The sequence below is a fragment of the Cucurbita maxima genome, unplaced genomic scaffold, assembly GCF_002738345.1.
Source record: "Cucurbita maxima cultivar Rimu unplaced genomic scaffold, Cmax_1.0 Cma_Scf00003, whole genome shotgun sequence".
NCBI classification, from domain to species: domain Eukaryota; kingdom Viridiplantae; phylum Streptophyta; class Magnoliopsida; order Cucurbitales; family Cucurbitaceae; genus Cucurbita; species Cucurbita maxima.
The window spans coordinates 2,897,944-2,918,155 of record NW_019272019.1 but is presented as its reverse complement, the minus strand read 5'-3'; the positions used below and the strand labels follow the sequence as shown (position 1 = coordinate 2,918,155).

The window sequence follows — 20,212 nt, the reverse complement described above, 5'->3', positions numbered from 1 at the left end:
TGGTAAAGACCCTATCTAGGATGAAAACATGTAAAAGGGGTTTGAAACGAGCATGTAATCATGGACAACATGTAGTGGACAAACAAGACCGAGATATTTGTCATGCAGTCATTGACAATACACCTTGGACATGCATGACCGTAATATCCTCCCTCACTCAATTGGTTGACATTCCTATCAACCGACTCGAATAAGCAAGACTAGGACATCTGTCATGCGGCCATAAGCAACATGCTTTGTCAATAATGCATTGTGACTTGGTGAATATTTGATATTTGAGTTTTACAATTAGTTATTACAAGTAATGTGTTATGCATAAATATGATTTCTTTAAATAATGAAATTGATTAAATAATAATAATGTTCGTATAAGAAAATATGTTAGGTGAATATATTTCCAAAATTATAAAGAGAATAAAAAAAATTAATAATTTTTTAAAGAAATTCAGGTTAGCCTTCTGAATAATTGAAGAACAAGCTTGCAAGTTGTACCACCTGCATTTACAGAGACAACCAAACATCTGGGCCATAGCCTCCTCACCACAAGTTTTGCAAAGAATTTAATGAGCCAAAACTGCATAACTTTCAATCTTTCTACTGCTACAAGTGAAGAAATTCATCCCCTAAAACCTTCGACTCTCAACTTCAAGCCATCACATGAACACCAGCAAAGTTTGTTCCGTTTCATACCGATCACTGACAGACCAATGTGGATACCACAATCCAGCTTGCTCCTTGGCACATCTGATACCGTTTGTAACTGCTCAAGCTATCGCAAACAAATATTGTTCTCTTTGGGCTTCCCCTCCAGGTTTTAAAATGCATATATATACTAGGGAGATGTTTCCACGCTCTTGTAAGAAATGCTTGTCCTTTTCCCCAATCAATATGGGATCTCACAATCCACTCCCATTAGGTCCAGCGTCCTCGTTGGCACACTGTTCGTAACCTGGCTCTGATACGTAACAGTCCAAGTCCATTGCAAACAAATATTGTCCTCTTTAGGCTTTCCCTCAAGGTTTTAAAATACATATGTTAGGGAGATATTTCCATGCTCTTATAAGGAATGTTTCGTACTTCTCTCCAATCAATATGGGATCTCACTCTCACAATCCACTTCTGTCTTCTCTCCAATCAATATGGGATCTCACTCTCACAATCCACTTCTGTTAGGGGGTCCAACGTTCTCACTGGACACCGTTTAACCAGGCTTTGATACCATTTGTAACCGTTCAAGTCCATCGTTAATAGATATTGTCCTCTTTGGACTTTCTCTCCCCGTCTCTCCCTCAAGGTTGTAAAATACATTTACTAGGAAGAGATTTCCACACCCTTCCTTCGTCAAAATCCAAAATCAAAAGAAGGGACTAACATGAATTAACAAGAATGCAGGCAAGATATAGAAGGGAATATGAAAAGAGTTATCCCTGAATGACTAATGAGTTATTCTCGTTCATGCATATGATTATAAGCAAGTAAAAGATGAAGTTCTGTAGAAGTTGAAAACAGAAAACCCCCAAGAAAAGTGAATAAATAGATTAACAAAAGCAAGACGATCACAAGCAGTATCTAGAAGAGAAGCAGACCATGATCGGGCAGGCAGCACGGCCAACCTCTGCAGCTGCTTCTGTCAATCCCCTACTACCTCCACGTTTGCCGGCATGTGCAACCAAGTAATATGTTTGCTACCTGTTACCAACAACCAAAGCAGCTTAAGCAAAAGTTAATAAGAAACTTAATCAAATTCAAAGAATGACTAATTCTTGCCTTCTCCCTTGAAACTGAATGCCACTCAATGGAGTAAGCACCCCTTCTTCCTCCTGTTTCCCATGAACAAAAAATGGTTGAAGCATACCAAAAGGAGCTGCAAGTACTAACCAAATACAGCCATAAGAGACATGAAATCGTCAACGGGGCTCGAGAGCAGTTGGATCGTGGACCATTTGGAGGACCAAGGGTCCGAAACAACTCGAAATTCTAAAGCTTTAGAAGTTAAGATTATAACTAGTCTCCACCCTTGGAGAAACCAATACAGAGTTTTGGTGTAAACTCATGATGATGAACAAACACCATAACAACAATTTGAGGCCTCGAGATATGTCAGCAATGGAGATTGATCAAAGTCAAAATCTGGAAATACATTGAAAGAACCAAATTGCATGTTTCAACCTCAGTAAAAACTGTGAACCTGACTAAAATGCCAACCATTATGAGTTGAGTCCATCCCCAGTAAGGATGAAATAAACAGAAATAAGCATAAATACAAATGTCCTCTAAGCCACTCATCAGCATGCTCATCAACAGAAAATTTGTCTCGTCAATAACCTCGTCTAGCTCCTAGTTTCAAAGTTTTTAGAGAAGGTAATAGTAGTAGTATCCAAGCACCAGAAGGATAACAAGTAACACTGCAGCAGCAGGAGCAGCCCAATCCCAGTAATTGATCGACTTCTTTCGCTTCCGAATGATTTTTGGAACCGAATCCAGTCCTCTTTGTCTGCCACGGCTCCTAATGCTAGTCTCCTTCGGGATTTTGGACTTAACTGGAACCGGAGCAGCTTCAGCACTTTCATTAACATTTTCTAGCTCTGTAGACTCCTCCTCAACTGCAGCAGCCTCAACAGGTTCTTCATCAGGAACCATAGCAGATCCAGACGCGGTCACCTTCTTCTTTGCTTTCTTTTCACGATCCTGAGGTAAATACCGAAACATGTCATTATCGTGATGCAAACTTAAAAAGATTTGTTCACAAATGATAATTATATAGAAATAATTTCCTTCAATTTCTTTTCCGCTTCCTTCTGAGCTCGTAGAGACGCTTTTGCAGCTGCTTTCTCTTGCAATTTCTTCTTCCTTTCCATGGCTAGTTTAGCTTTTGCGATTTCCTCAGCCCTCTTCATTTCCTTTAATTTTGCAAGATCGACTTCGGGTTCTTTTGGGATGTCTTTCGACAATTTTAATAAACTAGGGATCTCCTCCTCTGCTTTATCCTCCTGCTCCAAGGGGCGTACGGGCTTTCCAGCTTTTTGTTTAACTTCTATATCAACTTTCTGTGCAGGAAGAGGATCAGATGGTACTGGTTTGGGTTCTTCCTTAGTTCGTTTAATGTTCGGTTTAGCTGCCATCTCAGTTTGACGAGGTGCCGGATCTGCAGGGGCAAGTATTGGTTTCTCATCCGGGTTTCTTATCCGACCATCCCTACTCATCTGCCGAATATCCAACGATGCAAGAATTCTTTTCTCATAGTCATCCCTGAAAGCCTTATCACCATTCCAGAGGGACATAAATTTCTCAACCTGATGGACAGAAGCATTGAAGTTACAAAGAGCAACTGGGAAAATTAAGACTTAACAATTAATGTTCTTACTAAAAGAAAAATAATTCAACATACCTCAGTAAAAGCGAGTTCCTCAAGGGCCTGGATGTCCTTCTTTGCAGCAAGATCTTTAGCTTTGTTTAAGAGTGATCGGCTTTGATAAAATTGGGCGTTCTGGAAAACATAATAACATCTCAAACCTCATTATAACAAACCAGATGAATACGAAAAGAAGGTAAGATACGAAACAAACCCTGAAGCCGAATTATACTCAACATGTATAAGCATCATTTTCAAACTCTCTAATTCTCTATTAAGTTGTTTCTATCTGTTTAGTTTAAGCCTCTAATAAAGGATCAAAGACACGGACGTTACGTAATTGCTCAGACAAAGTGGAGTTAGAAAAGAGATTTAACACACCCCCTCATCAGAGTTCTTCCTAAGTTGCTGAATGTTTTCATGTGCTTTGCCTCTCTTCTCTGTAACAGAAGTTAGCTCGTCCTGCAAAGTTTTAATATCTTCGTCTATTGCCTCCAATGCCTCCTCAAGCTGCTTTATCTTGGCTCGAACTGCTTGTTGTTCCTTCCTCACTCCATTCAAATCACCACCGATAATCTACATTAGCACGATTTGTAAGAAATGTGCACTTATTGCACTACAGGAGTTGATTAGTAAAACAGAATTGAATTCGAATCGACAGTTCCTAACCTTGACTTGATCTTGGAGGGCTTCTTTATGTACCATAGAGTCCTGAAGCTTAGCTCTCATAGCAGAATTAGCAATAACTTTCTCCCTCGTCCCTTCAAGCTGTTTAATTTCTCTTAAAATTTGCTTTTCCTCAGAAAGTGGAATGCTCTCATGTTGTATATGGTATTGCAGGCTCTGAATCTGCATCCAGCAACCCAAATGGGATCAAACAGGGAAGAAAAGAGGGAGAAGGAACAAGAAGTGAATGCCATATCAGAGGGAAAGAAATAAATGGTTTTGATGTTTTCTAAGAACTCATATTGAAACTTACAACAGCATTAAGCTCTTCCTCAGATGAACATAAACCACCATTGCGACCAGCATTGTTTGCATTACGGAACTTGCCAAGAGCTTGATTAAGCGGTTCAATCTCCTTGATTTTCTCGTCAACAATTGATTTATATTGTCGGTTGTCATCTCTCAGAGGTTTCAACTGTGTAATCAACTCTGCTCGTTCCGCCTGTAAATGTAGTAATAGATTAAACACAAGGAAGTACAGAACATGAAAATCAAACTAGTGATTGAATTTCTTTATTTCAGGAAGAGAAACGGTTTCATCGATTAGAGAAATAAAGGAGTAGGAACTCCAAGCACCTATTGTGAATTATAACTAGAGAAGCTAGCACGTGTTCGGGAGCTTTCAGATACTATGCACGCTTCATAGTTCTTAAGAAAAGGTAGCTAACAGATTGCACACAGCTTACACAACTCAAAAAAAGAATGCATCCAATTCATTTTTTCATGCATTATAGCTAGTTACGTGCCTCGAGCAAGGCCAATGAGATATAACTCCAAACCCTTTCAAATTATTATCATCAATTTCATTCTTTCATTCAAGATGATCCCTTTTTTGTACACATTTTGGGTGTTGGGGCCAGCTTGATCCAAATTATTAATAGAAAGCATATAAGAAGGTGTTTTCTAATCAAATGATGCTTTAAAACATGAAAAAGTAAAGTGCAGTATCCATTTCAAGCTCCAGTTTCTTACCCTCTTTGACTTGAGTGTTTCAGTAATTTGAAACCGAGCTTGGCTCCTCTTACGTATCTCTTTATCAGCCAAATCAATTTTAGCTTTGATACTCGGATCGTCATACGGGCGATGCCTTATGAAGTAGAAGCTATGGATTTGCTTCGGTGCTGGCCATTCATCAGCAGCATCTTTCGGGACGTTAGAGGCTGAAGAAGAACCATCTGCCTGTTCTTTAACAGGCTCCTCTTCATGAGAACCAAACTTTATGGGCACATTTTTCTCAGGCAATTGATCCAAATCTCCATTTTCATCGCTTTTCAAAACGTAATTATCTGCGACAGGTGCCGAATCCATTGGTCCCTTGACCATCTCAAATCCAACAACCTCAACGCCCATAGCTCCCAGCTGAGGGAACTAAAAGATCCTGATGCCACAAGGAAAGAAACAACATAATCTACAATTGAGCTATCAAAAGAACAGATCTCTCAATTAATAATGCTAAAAGCAATATCAAAACAACGATCAAAACCTGGAGATTAACTCAATGAATCAAAATGAAATATCATCCAAAAAACCCCATGGAAATTGTTCTTAGATTCAACGATTACAGAAAAAACAGGCACGAACTCAATAGCCCAAAGATCAAAACAAGGAGATAAACTCAATGAGTCAACATGAAATATCATCCAAAGAACCCCATGGAAATTGTTCATAGATTCAACGATTACAGAAAAAACAAGCACGCAAACAACGATCAAAACTCAATGAATCAAAATGAAATATCATCCAAGAAACCCCACGGAAATTGTTCTTAGATTCAACAATAACCCAAAAAAGGGGATTAACGAGAAGGAAATGGCACGAAATAACAGAGCAAAACAACCAGATGGCGAGAGATCGAACATAATCACATGAAATCGCAAAACAAAGAGTGAAAAAATCGAGAATCAGAAATTCCCAATTCACATAAATGATGAAAAACAAGAACAATTACCAGTAATGGAAGTGGGTAATACGAAGAACAAGAACAGGAAGCCCTTAACGAACGAAGCGATCTCGAAGAATTCCGAATTTAGGCAAAACCCCAGAAGGAAAAACAAACAAAAAAGAAATGGGTCAGACCCAGATCTCGTCCTCTTTGTTGAATCTCAAACCACTTCAAACTGGATGGATGGGAATTAAGAGAGAGAGAGAGAGAGCGCGGAAGCGACTAGTCCGTCTATATATTAATTTGCTCAGGCTAGGTGTTTGTTCGCTGTGATTTTATGGATTTTTTCTTTCTTTTTTTTTCCATTTCCCATTACGAAAATTCTAATTTAATGCTACTTTCCTTTCCGTTCTTCTTATAATCAAGACAAATTTAGAACGAAATAGTGAAATCCAATCCCAAATCTATTGTCTTTTGTGAATTATTTTCAATCATTTCTAAAAATATTCCTTCTCCAAATCCATTATGAAACAAAATAAAAAAAAAAAATGCGATCTTTGTTTAAAACTATACACATCCCATTTCAACGAATCCACCGGTGATTCATGAATCCTTTGTTCTTCTTTTATATCAATTTTTTTAAGGATCGTTTGGGAATTATTGTTGCTGCTAGGGTTTATGTTTGGATTTTAATATATGTGGATTAACACATAATGGGAAAAATTAATTGTAAGAATATAAATATTAAAATATATAGTGTTGAAAGAGGATCATGATAAATAATTTTTTTAAATTAAAATTTTCAAAACATTATTATTATCTTTGCAGGAGAAAATATTTATTTTATATCTATTTAGTTCTATAATTTTTAAAAGTGTCTAATTAATTTTAAATTTTAAATTTTTGTGTTAATGGAATATTGTGTGTGTATGGTTATTAAATAGGCCTAGACTCATATATCGAGCTACTAGGTATTGCGTCACCTATGGTCGGACAACGTATGTTCAAACCTCTAGCTCTATTTTGAGAAAATCTTAGAAAATGGGGCAGAGAGATTTTTGAAATAGAGTTTGAAAGTAATATTGAAACGAGGTTTTGAAAGCAGTATGACCAACGCGATGGCTTAAAATAGCATAGAACCTCACATGAAGAATTGACGATAAGTCGCATTTGTCTATAGTACATTTTGAGATGATTCGGGTCTGACAACTCTAGACATAATTTAGACGAATAGTCATATAAACAAAAAACACAATAGCAAAACAATACAACATGACATCAAACAAAAGGGTTTGACATGAGATGGATGTGGCCATGTACAAACGCCTTAGACGAGCATGACCTTTAGATTTGGTATATGATCATCACTTTTAGATTAACAAATTGGGTGGTCATTCTCGTCGGATATTTATTAAACATAAAATTAAATATTTTTTAAATTATGACTAAATCTTAATATATTACATTGGAAATTAAAATTTTATAAATAATTAATTGGTTTAATAAATATTAAGTGGAAAATTGATAATTTTTCTTTTTGAAGGTTCAAGAGAGGCGCGTGGCATGTACTGCGAGATAATAACTGACCAGTTTTTTGTCTTTAAAGATAAGGGTCACTGTAAATGTGAAATGACTTTAATACCCTTACGTTTTCTATTTCCGTCATGATTCTGTCTCCCTCAATGAGTCAACCTAATTTTCCACGTGGTAACACGTGGATTTCCGTTGCCCTTAGGGGAAGAACACATTGACAAGTCATCCACCATATTGCCCTGATTTGGATTTTTCTTTTTTCTTTTATTTTTTTCCGGTGAAAAATATAATTTCTCTGCGTGCTAGATTTTTTTTCTTTTAATGGAAATTGTTTTTTTTTTTTTTACTAAAATTAGAATTTTGATTTTTTTAATTTGCAGTACACAATTGCTTGGACAGTTCAAAAACCAATAATATAAATATTTTATATATTTTTAATATATATATATAAATTAAATTAACCATATTATTTTTTACAATATAAATAATATTTATTTATTTATTTATTTATTTAATTATTGACATTTTAGACATTATTAGAATGACTTTTCAAACAATTTAAAAAATATATTTTTTATATAAATAATTATGGGGAGATTAATAATTTAAACATGGTTAAGTGTAACTCTTTTAATAATTTTAAATAACGATGTGTTTTAAAAAGATAATAAGAAATTAAATTTTTTTTGAAGTAATTAAAAGTTAGATTTTAAAATATATTTTTTTAGTAATTATTAAAATTTTCATTAAATTTTTTATTGGAAAAAGTAAAAGAAAATAAAAATAAAAATAAAATGCAATTTATTCATTTGATTCGGAATTTTCCAATGGGCTGCGCCGTACACGGTTGGCGGCCCAAACCAAACTACGCGCATTTGGATGGTTAGGCCCATAAGTTGCACGCGTCACACCGGATAATTTCTTTGTGGTGGGTCCCACCAAGTACATTTTTATTGGCCGTTTATTTTCTTTTTTCCACCCCTGATTTTTGATCAGACGGTTGCAGACAGCCCAATGATTGGATGATTGAATAGAGGCTTAGAGCCACCACCAGATTTGACTTTCCAAATACCGAAACTACCCCTCATCATTTGATTTACCCATACAAATATTAAATTATATATCTAATAGATTTTAATTAATTACCTGAAGACAAGGTCCTAACTCAAATATTTAATCCAGTTTTTTTAATCAAGTTACAATAATATATGTACTAAGCAAATTCATTTTTTTTAAATAATTTTTAAATATTCGACCGAGTCAATCTTGTAATTAATGTAAAACTTTTTCCATTACACACAAAAATTGATTTTCTCGTCGTTTGGAAGCTTCTCACGAGACATTATCATTATGAAAAAGGTCTGATAAATGCAGAGACGTCTCCCTCAATTTAAGTTATTTCTATACTACCATAGCTTGGTCAAGCATCACTTCGATCCAATATTGGCTTAGGCATTGAAGTATGTGAGGGAGGATCACGTACTATTGATAAGTTATTTAACAGGTCATCTTGTTTCTCCCACCTCAACCAAAACACCTTGACCTAGACCTCTCTTAATAGATCACTTCATGACTGCTGATAACATGTTCAGCACATGCAAGTCGAACAGAAAGTAGTGTTTTCAGTGGCGAACGGGTGAGAGACGCATAAGAACCTGCCCTTAGGAGGGGAACAATAGTTGGAAACGACTAATAATACTCTATACGCTGAGAAACAAAAGGAGGAATTCACCCGTAGCTAGTCTGAGAGAATGATAAGCAACATTAAGATTAAGACACGGTCCACACTCCTACGGGAGGTAATGATAGGAAATTTTTCACAATGGACCAGATCTTCCAAAATGGACTAGTCATCTCGATGTGACCTCGAGGTGGACAGGTGTTCTAGATTCACAAATTAACAACAAATGAATACTTATTAAAGAGAAAAAAGTGCAATTAAGTTTTAATCACTAGAGATTAAGCAACTAGGGAAAGTAGCCATTGTTTTGGTCAAGATCCCAAAGAATGCTGCACCATAACGGAAATGGCTCGAATCCCAATTCCCCCCATTTTCTCCTCATTATTTTATTTCCCCTTCTGACTTTCACCTTTTCTGTTGCTCACTCCAAAATCCCAACAATCTTTTATTCCCTTTTTAATATTCTTCCTCCTCCTCTGGACGTGCGTACAGCAAAACCCACGTCGCCTTCTGCGCTGCTTCTCTTCTTTCTTCATCATCTTCCGGGTTTCAATCGGATTGCTGCTCTTATTGTGGTCTTACAGATGCGCCTGTTTCTGGGTATTGTAGGGTTTTTGTTTGTTCTTCTTATTTGTTTCGTAACAGCGCCCTGCTCTGTTTTCGTTTTTGTGCCTCTGATTTAGATTAGTTTGACTTTTCTGAGATTTGGGTTTCTGGGTTGATTTCATAATCCATTTTCTTATCTGGGTCGTGATTTTTTTGGATTATCATTGGTGTTTTGGTCTGTTTCTCCCGTAAGTGGTCGGTTATATGAATGTTCCATTGAATCTGCTGCTTGTTACAGAGTCTACTGTTTCAATGATCTGAAATCCAAGAGTTGTTCATTCTTATTATCTTCGAATATTTCTGTCTTGTTGATTGTGTTCATCAGATGAAGAACCATAGGTTTGTTTGTATGCTCATTTTAGCTGAGTTTTGGGCGAAGTTGAGTTCATTGGACTTGTTAAGTGTAGTTTTTCAGCAATTTTCTGTTCATTTGATCATTTTCTTGTTTGATTGAAGGCTGTTGAATGGAGTTGCAAAAGCTCAAGTAGATGAGAGTTTATGAAAAGATTCTGCAATGGGGCATGTGAACTTAGAGAAGAAATGGCTGTTTCCTCTTGTGATAAGCTCTCTAATATGCATATTCCTCCTTGCTACTACCTTCAACATGGGTCTAATCTCTTCTATCCATACATTCAACTCAATCTTCTTAATGCTTCCATCTCCATTGCCCACAAACCAAACTAACCCAACGTTATTTGCCGAGACGAAAGTTGCAAGATCGCCACCGCCGAACCCTGCATCTACGATTCCACGATTTGGTTACCTGGTTTCGGGGTCGAAAGGTGACTTAGAGAAGCTATGGAGAACTCTTAAAGCACTTTACCATCCATTGAATCAATACGTTGTTCATTTGGACTTGGAGTCACCTCTAGAGGAGAGGTTGGAGCTTGCTTCAAGAGTAGCAAACGAGTCGATTTTTGTTGAGATTGGGAATGTTTTCATGATCAACAAAGCAAATATGGTTACTTACAGAGGTCCAACAATGGTGGCTAATACCCTCCATGCTTGTGCTGTTCTTCTTAAGAGGAGCAATGATTGGGACTGGTTTATCAACCTCAGTGCCTCAGACTACCCTCTCATCACTCAAGACGGTCAGTCCCATTTCCATCGTTTACTTGAAATTCTTGCAGCATACAAACCTGTGCTTATGATCTTGTAAGCCGCTCTACCATCGTTTGAGTGAGAGTTCATTCAAGCCGCGAAACAAGACCAAGTTGAACATATAATAGGAACAAGTGTTAGGAATAATGGATCTCCACAATAGTATGATATTGTCCACTTTGAGCATAAGTTCTCGTGGTTTTGCTTTGGATTTTCCCAAAAGGTTTCATACCAATGAAAATGTATTCCTTGCTTATAAATTCATGATCATCCTCTCAATTAGCCGATGTGGGACTCCCCACTGATAATCCTCCCTTTAAACAAAGAATACCGTAGAGCCTTCCCTGAGGCCTATCGAGTCCTCGAGCAGCCTCCCTTTCATTGAGGCTTGACTCTTTTCTCTAGAGCCTTCGAACAAAGAACACCATTTATTCGATTTTAGTCACTTTTTGACTATACCTTCGAAGCTCCCAACTTCTTTGTTCAACATTTGAGGATTTTATTGACATGGCTAAGTTAAGGGCATGACGGAGAAGGAGTGAAATCAGGTTCAGGAGAATGAATCTTGAGTTTCATCTTGTCTTGCTTTCATGAACTGTAAAGAAAGGGAATATCGTATAAGGTTCTCCGGCCGGGGCTTGCTATCGTAACCTTTTCTCCCGGTGTATGTGAAAAAGAGTGACTCACCCCTTTCCCTTTTTTGTTCGGTCAGAAGTTGGTCCAAAGAACGAGAGTGGGCTTCCTTAAGTCCGTTGTGCCTCAGCCCGAAGGACCAAAGGTTGCTGTTTGGTCTACCATGTTAGAAATCATGGATCTCTACAATGGTATGATATTGTCCACTTTGAGCATAAGCTCTTATGACTTTGCTTTGGACTTCCCCAAAAAGCCTTATACCAACGGAGATGTATTCCATACTTATAAGCTTATGATCATCCTCTTAATTAGCTAATGTGGGACTCCCCACCAACAATCCTCAACAACAAAGTCGGAGAGTTTAGAACATAGAAGCTTGGGTAGCGCTAAAATCACCGATATATCTATTTTGTTTCCTTTTCTTGCTTTGGTGTGATTTAACGAGGAGAAATTTTGGTGCTACTTACAGATCTTCTTCACACTTTCTCACCTCTAGATAGAAATGTGAACTTCATTGAACACACAAGCAAGTTAGGATGGAAAGCGTGAGCACTTTCTTCTCTTTTTCTCTCTTTCTCGCCCTATGATGGTGAAATCAGTCAATATTTGAATGTCTCTCTTGCAGGAGTAAGCGAGCAATGCCATTGATGATAGATCCTGGATTATACAAAACAACCAAATCAGATGTTTTTTGGGTCAACCCACAACGACCTCTCCCCACATCATTCAAGTTGTTCACTGGTTTGTGATGAGATAACAGATCAACCATTCTAATCTGCAGAATTTCATTATGAAATGAGCCATTTTTGTTGAAGTTCTTGGCTTGTTCTTTTACCAGGATCGGCATGGATGGTTCTATCTCGTTCGTTTGTCGAGTATCTCATCTGGGGTTGGGACAACCTTCCTAGAACACTTCTCATGTATTACACAAACTTTGTTTCCTCCCCAGAAGGCTACTTTCACACTGTGATCTGCAACGAGCCTGAGTTTGCCAAAACTGTAGTTAACCATGACTTACATTACATCTCTTGGGATGTGCCACCACAACAGCATCCTCATGCCCTCACCATTAACGACACCGAAACAATGATAGCCAGCGGCGCTGCCTTTGCTCGAAAGTTTCAGCGAGACAACCCTGTGCTGGACGAGATTGATCAAGAGCTACTGAGACGTGATGACAAAGGGAGTTTTACCCCTGGTGGGTGGTGTTCTGGCAAGCCTAAATGCTCAAAAGTCGGAAACCCGTTTAATATCAAGCCAGGGCCAGGAGCTAAGAGGCTTACCCGCCTCGTAAAAAAGCTAACTTCGTCTGCTAAAGTAGGTGGAGGTCAGTGTAAATAGTCTTAGCTAGAAGAAATATTGATAGCGCAAAGATAAAAGTTCAGAATCCTTGTCCCCATGTCACTGTGATTCTCTAATCATAGTTGTTATCATTCGATAACATTCATGTTGCCGTTCTTCGTTCATGTTTCTCGATCTGTTTCTTGTTCTTCATTTTTCTAAATGAGAAACTACACATGTTTGATAATGATTATAATCACCTTTCTGTGTAAAGAGGGTTATGCAAGACTACCATATACTGAATTAATCTGAAGATTTTGCATTCAATTTATACAAGAATAGTGGTATATCCACACCTCTCTCTCTTATTCCTTTGAATTTCTATCAACAGACATGAACAAGACCAATCTCTTCCAAACAAAAGCCCTCATCCACTATGGTATAATGCCAAATTATTGTTGCTTAATATTAAGATCTAACTTTTGTAGTAAGCTATAGCTGCTGGACAAGCTTCATGGGTATTCAACATATTGCTCTGCCTCAAATTTACTGCAAATAGTTACCCTTATTAAAGACATTGCCTCTCTCTAAACCATTTCCAAAATTTTGATGTGCCCAGTTGAGTTTGCAGCTACTAATGAAGATGACTGGCCTCGCCAACAAACCGAAGAGATAAATTGTGCAGAGTCGTCCATTTCATGACTGGAAAGAGGATCCATTTGAAACTTATACGACAATGCTGGCATTGGAAAGGCTTTGTGGTAGATAAAAACCTAATCCAGGGAATAAAGAAACATGTTCCAAAAGCTAATGAGATAAATATTGATCAAAAACAGCTATTGAAGATCAGATACAGTGATAATATACATTTTGTTGTCACGAAAAATGATCTATGTGCTCAAAAGAATGAAAAAAAGGAAGAGTCTGTTAGGAACTACGACTCTCCACAATGGTATGATATTGTCCACTTTAAGCATAAGCTCTCATGATTTTGCTTTGGGTATATTCCTTACTTATAAACCCATGATCAACCCCTAAATTAGACAATGTGTGACTCTATCCCAACAATCCTCCCCTCGAACAAAGTACACTATAAAGCCTCTCCTGAGGCCTATGGAGCCCTCGAACAGCCTCCCCTTAATCGAGGTTTGATTCCTTCTCTGGAGTCCTCGAACAAAGTAAACTCTTTGTTCGACACATGAGTCACTTTTGACTACACTTTTGAGAATTACAACTTCTTTGTTTGACATTTGAGGATTCTATTAACATGACTAAGTTAAGGGCATGACTCTGATACCATGTTAGGAACTACGACTCTCCACAATGGCTTGATATTGTTCACTTTGAGCATAAGCTCTCATGGCTTCGCTTTAGGCTTCTCCAGAAGGCCTCAGACCAATGGAGATCTATTCCTTACTTACGATCAACCCCTAAATTAGCCTCCCACCCAACAATCATCAATAGAGCCATCTCAGACCAATGGAGATCTATTCCTTACTTACGATTAATCCCTAAATTAGCCTCCCACCCAACCATCATCAACAGAGCCATGGTAATAATCAAAAAATGAATGCAAAAACTAACCTCATTTGTCTCTGACCCAGTAGCAATGTAACCATCAGAGACTGACAGTCCCACAAAGTTCTGCAATAGTCAATTGGAGAGAATCACTCGATAAGAACGTACCAAAGATACATAACACAGTCATAATGCACGGAAGCGTCATTCGTAACCCATAAAACATTTTACAGAGCTAGCAAACGAACTTAAGTAACCTCGAATACTGTCCGGGAATGAAAGTCATGGATGTAAAAATGACTTAGAGGGAATGGGTTCAATCCGTGGTGGCTACCTACCAAGAGGGAATGGGTATAACATGAAGCTTGATTTCGTTTCGTTAGTCAATATTCATCAACACGAAGAAAGAAACGCTTCAGGAGGATCATTTTCTCTATTCAATATTAACCATTTGAGCCAAACCCAAAAAATGGTGTCAAATGGGGAAATTTTGTTTACATTTTTACCAGTGCAAATGGGGAAACATTAAATTACGTGAACAATGATCCGCGAATAAAATTTTCACACGAAGGAAAAAATTCTGTAAAACCGTTCAACATGGTACCTTTATGTTCATGTGGCCAGTGAAGGACAGGACTGGAGAATCAATAACCCGGGATGTGCACATGGACAAATCCCAGAGCTTCAAGGTGTTATCGGTGGATGCAGAAACAAGAGTGCTCGAGTCTATATACTTGACGTAACTCACAGTTTTGTTATGTCCAGTGAAGGTGCACAAAGGCACTCTTATATTCCGCATGTCGTAGTAATAAATTTTGTGATCAGCTGAACCAAATGCAAGGGACCGACCAGAATCCGCAGGAAATTGTACACAGCAGACGTTGGCTTTCGTTCTGATTGTGCCGATACTTGAACCCTGCAGTAGCAACCCAAGTAAGGAACAAATTATCAAACAATCCAGATAAATATCGTTAGCACGCAATCAGATTACTGTAGTACGTTTAGTTTCAAAGCTGACATCCACCAAGTGCAAAAATAGAATTGCCTGATTGATACTCCAGAGCTTAACTGAACCATCATCACTCCCGCTGGCCAATATTGTTGGATCCGCTGATGAAAAGTCAATGGACCATACGCGCCTCTCGTGTTCTCCCATTTCAGTGACTACTTGACTTCTCGTGACATCCCATACCTAAACACATCACGCAACAATATGACCACAAAGCAATAGAATCTCAGAGGTGGATAAAAATTATGGCATCAGTTACCTGCACTACACCTTCAAAATTACTCGAAGCAATTTGACTTTTGATGTACCGATTCCAACAAACACTGCTTAGTTTCGTCCTGCTAGCCATTTCAACAACAGGGTAATGAATATCGCGGTCTTCGTTCACGATTGAGTCATATCCAAACACTTTAATTTTCCTATTAACACCGGCTGTGGCAAAAAATTCCCCATCTCGATCAAAACTGAGAGAACATACTAAGTTGGAGGAATTCAATAGATCTCCTTGCTTCAAGTCTGCCTTGACTTTCAACTTGCTAAAGGATAGATACTTACACAAACCCTCCAGGAACGGACTTATCCACCCGCCTTGTCTATTATCATTGCAACTCTCTTTTGAAGCCAAATTATTAACCGAACTTCTTTCAGTCAAAACTACGGACCCCCTACCATCGCTACTTATTGACGAGTGTTTAACAAACTGCCTACCTGATGGCTTGTTTACTCTACCTCTCATCAACAAATACGCTAACTCCAATTTCTTGAAGTTCTTCATTAGTCGAGAACTTTTAAAAAGTACACCTTGTTCGTTTTCATTGTCGGAACTTGATTTCTCACTGTCATCAACGTTATCACCGCATGCTTCTATATTATGGACCAAAATTCCTGGTCTAAATCGTTTCCTTGATCCCAATCCAGCAGGAGTCATTGAAGGGAGATTTAATGACAAACAATTGTCCTTCGAAAGATCTGGGTGCAACCCAATCTTTTTCTTGAAATTAGTTTGGTGCCTCATAACTTGTTCAATATCACTGCACAGAAATGAAATAGTATCTTGCAGCTTATGAGCAGCTTCCTGCTTTCTTTGTTGCATAAGCAAAAGATATTCTAGCAGTAAATCCTGCTCTTCAATTCTTTTTCTAAGCTCAATTGCTGTTTCACGTTCTTCTAGTTCATCTTTTGATTCATTGAGAAATTCACTCTGCAATAACTCACTGTAAAAGAAGACACGAGAGGCCTGATAAATACGTCCTCTAGATAAATCGCAGATGCACTACTAAAAGCCAACACCAAAAACCATGCAGTAAATAAGAATACAATGCAGGATAGGACTGTAATCTTGGAATCAGGATTCAATAAGATACAAATGCTCGACTTCAATATGTCACTAGTTTAGCAATGGATAGAGTGAAAAGAAATCATAATTATATATTGTGATAAATATTACCAAAAACAATTTTAATACAAAATTTGTTTGTACATATAATTTCAGCAAGTAGTCTGTGAGACCCCACAACGGTGGGGGAGGAGAACGTTGTGGAAACCTCTCCCTAGCAGACACGTTCTAAAAACCTTTAGGGGAAGCCCGAAAGGGAAACCCCAAAGAGGACAATATCTGCTAGCGGTGGGCTCAGGCCGTTACATAGTCAATCTGAATTAACAGCTAGAATGTCCAGCAAGTTTATGGGAGTAAACCGTTCTCTTGCTTATAGATGTCTCCAAGTATAATAATTTGACAATCCATGCTAAAAATTACAACTTCTCGCTGAAAAGAAACCCAAGAATAACCCCTTCCAACATTCTATAGATACTCAACCTTTGGACCAGGATCTGATACTCCTCGTTGCAATTGTACTCCTAACATCTTAATATTAACCAAGTTGGTCTTCAGGTAAGAAGAAACATTCGTAGTCTTAGTCCTGACCCCCCACAACTTCAAACATTGCTAAAAGGTTTTCATAAGGATATCCAAAAAAGACTTGTTAGCATTCACGAGACTAGTTGAACAAGTACCAATTCGTTAACTGCATAGACACTGTGAGATCCTAGATCAGCTGGGGAGGAGATCAAAACATTCTTTATAAGGGTGTGAAAACCTCTCCCTAGTAGACGCGTTTTTAAAACCTTGAAGGAAACCCCGAAAAGGACAATATCTGCTATCAATGGATGGGCTTGGGTTGTTACAAATGGTATCAAAGCTAGACACCAGGCACGTTCCAGCGAGGAGGCTGAGCCCCGAAGGGGGGTGATTGTGTCCGCAAGAACGTTGGGCCCCAAAAGGAGGTGGACACGAGGCGGTGTGCCAACAAGAACGCTGGACCTCAAAGGGGGTGGATTGTGAGATCCCACATCAATTGGGGAGGAGAACGAAACATTTATTATAAGGGTGTGAAAACCTCTCCCTAGAATACGCGTCTTAAAATCTTGAGGAGAACCCTAAAAGGGGATGCCCAAAGAAAACAATATCTGCTAGTGGTGAGCGGGCTTGTCTGTTACAGGCACCTTGCGTTGAAACTTATTCCATAAAATACATTTCAATGAAGTTCAATGGTTATTCCTTCCAACTAAATGATTTCAGGAGAAAGCAAAACACAAAAGGCACTAACAGCTAATGCAAAGATTTTTAACCCAAGAATTCTAATGAAAGGAGGGTTCACCTTAGCTTAGGTCGATTACTTGGGTCGGGATGCAGTAACCATAAGCAAAATGAAGCTTCTTTTGGCCACTTCAACAGCAATTGAGGAGGAAGCACTCTATGCCTCAAGCTGGACATAATTCTACTCTTCCCTTCTCTCGAGCTGAAGGAGCAGAATAACTGGGTCACAAGTGTCATTATCAGACAAGCTTATACTTTAAACTAAAAATAGAAGGTCTAAAGGTGCAAGCAAGTGTTAATGGAAAAAAAGGAGCCCGGGGAAGTAAAAAATGGCGTCAGGTGTCACGGTCATGCTCGGATTAATAATAACATGGATGGAACTCGCAGTACTAACCTCGAAAAGAAGAACCCCTAACCGGTAGATATCTGAAGCACTCGAACTTGGGCCATCAGAAGCTTCTTCTGGGCTAGTGTACCAAGTAGTCTCCATGGCCAATATCTGTTTCATTGGAAATGATTGCATCTTATTTTCTGTTTCTTCAACATGCCTGCTATCTTTTCTTCTACATTCTCCAGACCCTTCATTTAACGATACTTGAGCTGCATATACTGAACCCGACTGCATACAACTAGTCTCCGACAAAGCGTTTACCTCAGCCATAACAGATCGAAAGCCCTCGCTTCCAAGGCTGCTTGGAAACGGAGAAGACGATGTTTTAACCTCAGCCATTTGACTACTTAAACCATCCTCCTCAAGAGAATCCGAGCCAGAATCCGAACATGATGCCGACTCAATAAACGTTACATGGTTGAAAGAAGACATCACAAAGCATGAAGGACGCACATTATGAACAACAATGCCTTGAGCATGAGCAATATTAACAATCTCCACAATTTGCCTAAATATATGAAGACATTCAAGAGCATCCACGGATCTTCCTGGCTTATCCAACCATTGCCTTAAGCTAATATCATTCCCTTTAAGTGAACGCAAATAAGGATCAGCTAATATATCTTCCTCACAAACCCCAGATATATCATCACGGTTCCTAAGCGGATCAAATGATGCCTCCATTGCTATCCACATAAAGCTTCATATAAGCCAATACGCACACAACATCCAATGACTGGATATATCCTTCCCCTACTATCACACACCCTGTGTTCTACACACGAGCTCATCACTACTTCACAAGCTCCTACGATGAATTTCTTGCTGTTTTCAAAGAAGAACACGACGAACTTAGAACACAAAACTATTCCACAAACAAAAACAAGACGAATCAAAGCAAGGAAAAAGGATCGAAACCCCTCTTTCATTTAATCAAACATGCAATGGCCATAGTGGAAACAAGAACACTAAACCCCTTGATATCGAAAATTCCCAACAAAGAGGGGAAAATCAAAGGAAAAGGAAGCAAACCCACCTTGAGAAAGAAGCTCAAGAACACGAAGGTCACACACATCGCCGAGAAATAGTGGAATTCAATACCTGCAAGGCCACCCCCCGAGCGGCAAGAGAACCCGATACTTTATTTTTCACTAAATAAACAATAAGAAAAGCACACGAAATCTTCCCACAAAAAACACGGAGTGTTATAAAATAAACAAAACAAAATTCCCAATAATTTTCTCTTTCTCGCTCCGCTTCTGCTCCCTCTGAAACTGAGAAGCGCTTTTTCTCAAATTTCCCACCATTTTTGTATCTCTTATTCTATATGAGCTTTTGCAGGCCACTGATCTTCATTATCCACTTGCTTTATTCCGTTCTACTACGTGGCGGAAGCATGGCCTCTAACTTGTTGAGGCAAAAATATAATTTAATGCAATTTGGTGGGCCGTTTTGGTAATCAAGAAAGGATTATTTCTCGAATTTCCATGTTCTTCATTCCATGTTTGGTAAATTACTAATTATTTTAATGGGGAAAGACTAATTAAAGTGAATTAATTCATATTTTCACCTAATGATTTGTCACATGCCACCACTTCCGAGATTCCCAACTAGCGTTTATCTTTTATAATCAAATCTTTATTTCACAGATGGAAGGAGTATCTTTAGCTTCAAACTCACTAAATTAATATTAATTGTGATATTAGCGTCAGCAAATCCGGGCTTCAAATAAATTAATGTTTAAGCATATCCCCAAATATATATAGAATCTTTTTCCTTTTGATGAGAATATTTTTCCATTCATTAAAAAAAAAAAAAAATTAAAACACTTCTTGTTCGGCTCACTTTTATATTTGTATTTGAAAATTTAAGAGTTAGTTGGTTTTTTTTTTTTTTTTTTTTT

General features: G+C 38.2%; 3 protein-coding genes across 7 annotated transcripts; 1 reads left to right on the top strand and 2 right to left on the bottom strand.

Moving 5' to 3' along the window:
• Nucleotides 1-2,113: 2,113 nt before the first annotated feature.
• On the bottom strand, nucleotides 2,114-6,268 carry LOC111476847 (proton pump-interactor 1-like). The gene is made up of 8 exons (XM_023120680.1): nucleotides 6,027-6,268; nucleotides 5,051-5,456; nucleotides 4,332-4,520; nucleotides 4,022-4,201; nucleotides 3,734-3,928; nucleotides 3,389-3,487; nucleotides 2,775-3,293; nucleotides 2,114-2,688 (listed from the first exon to the last, which is right to left on the bottom strand). The coding sequence occupies exons 2-8, from the start codon at nucleotides 5,426-5,428 to the stop codon at nucleotides 2,353-2,355; spliced, it is 1,896 nt and encodes a 631-aa protein (XP_022976448.1). The 5' UTR covers nucleotides 5,429-5,456; nucleotides 6,027-6,268; the 3' UTR covers nucleotides 2,114-2,352.
• A 3,238-nt stretch (nucleotides 6,269-9,506) lies between these two features.
• Nucleotides 9,507-13,068, top strand: LOC111476885 (beta-glucuronosyltransferase GlcAT14B-like). Of its 4 annotated transcripts, none has more exons than XM_023120741.1 (5): nucleotides 9,507-9,774; nucleotides 10,237-10,871; nucleotides 11,984-12,059; nucleotides 12,140-12,255; nucleotides 12,353-13,068. In XM_023120741.1, exons 2-5 carry the CDS (start codon nucleotides 10,295-10,297, stop codon nucleotides 12,853-12,855), a joined length of 1,272 nt encoding a protein of 423 aa, XP_022976509.1. In that variant the 5' UTR covers nucleotides 9,507-9,774; nucleotides 10,237-10,294; the 3' UTR covers nucleotides 12,856-13,068. The 4 variants fall into 4 exon arrangements, with proteins under 4 accessions (XP_022976509.1, XP_022976511.1, XP_022976512.1 ...); XM_023120743.1 differs by having other exon boundaries at nucleotides 9,507-9,779; XM_023120744.1 differs by lacking the exon at nucleotides 9,507-9,774 and adding an exon at nucleotides 9,781-10,119.
• A 24-nt stretch (nucleotides 13,069-13,092) lies between these two features.
• On the bottom strand, nucleotides 13,093-19,690 carry LOC111476831 (protein SPA1-RELATED 4-like). Of its 2 annotated transcripts, XM_023120651.1 has the most exons (8): nucleotides 19,346-19,612; nucleotides 18,313-19,134; nucleotides 17,980-18,137; nucleotides 15,582-16,536; nucleotides 15,359-15,505; nucleotides 14,918-15,229; nucleotides 14,380-14,439; nucleotides 13,093-13,568 (listed from the first exon to the last, which is right to left on the bottom strand). In XM_023120651.1, the coding sequence occupies exons 2-8, from the start codon at nucleotides 19,003-19,005 to the stop codon at nucleotides 13,383-13,385; spliced, it is 2,511 nt and encodes an 836-aa protein (XP_022976419.1). In that variant the 5' UTR covers nucleotides 19,006-19,134; nucleotides 19,346-19,612; the 3' UTR covers nucleotides 13,093-13,382. The 2 variants fall into 2 exon arrangements, with proteins under 2 accessions (XP_022976419.1, XP_022976420.1); XM_023120652.1 differs by lacking the exons at nucleotides 13,093-13,568; nucleotides 14,380-14,439 and having other exon boundaries at nucleotides 15,127-15,229; nucleotides 15,313-15,505; nucleotides 19,346-19,690.
• Between the last annotated feature and the right edge of the window lie 522 nt (nucleotides 19,691-20,212).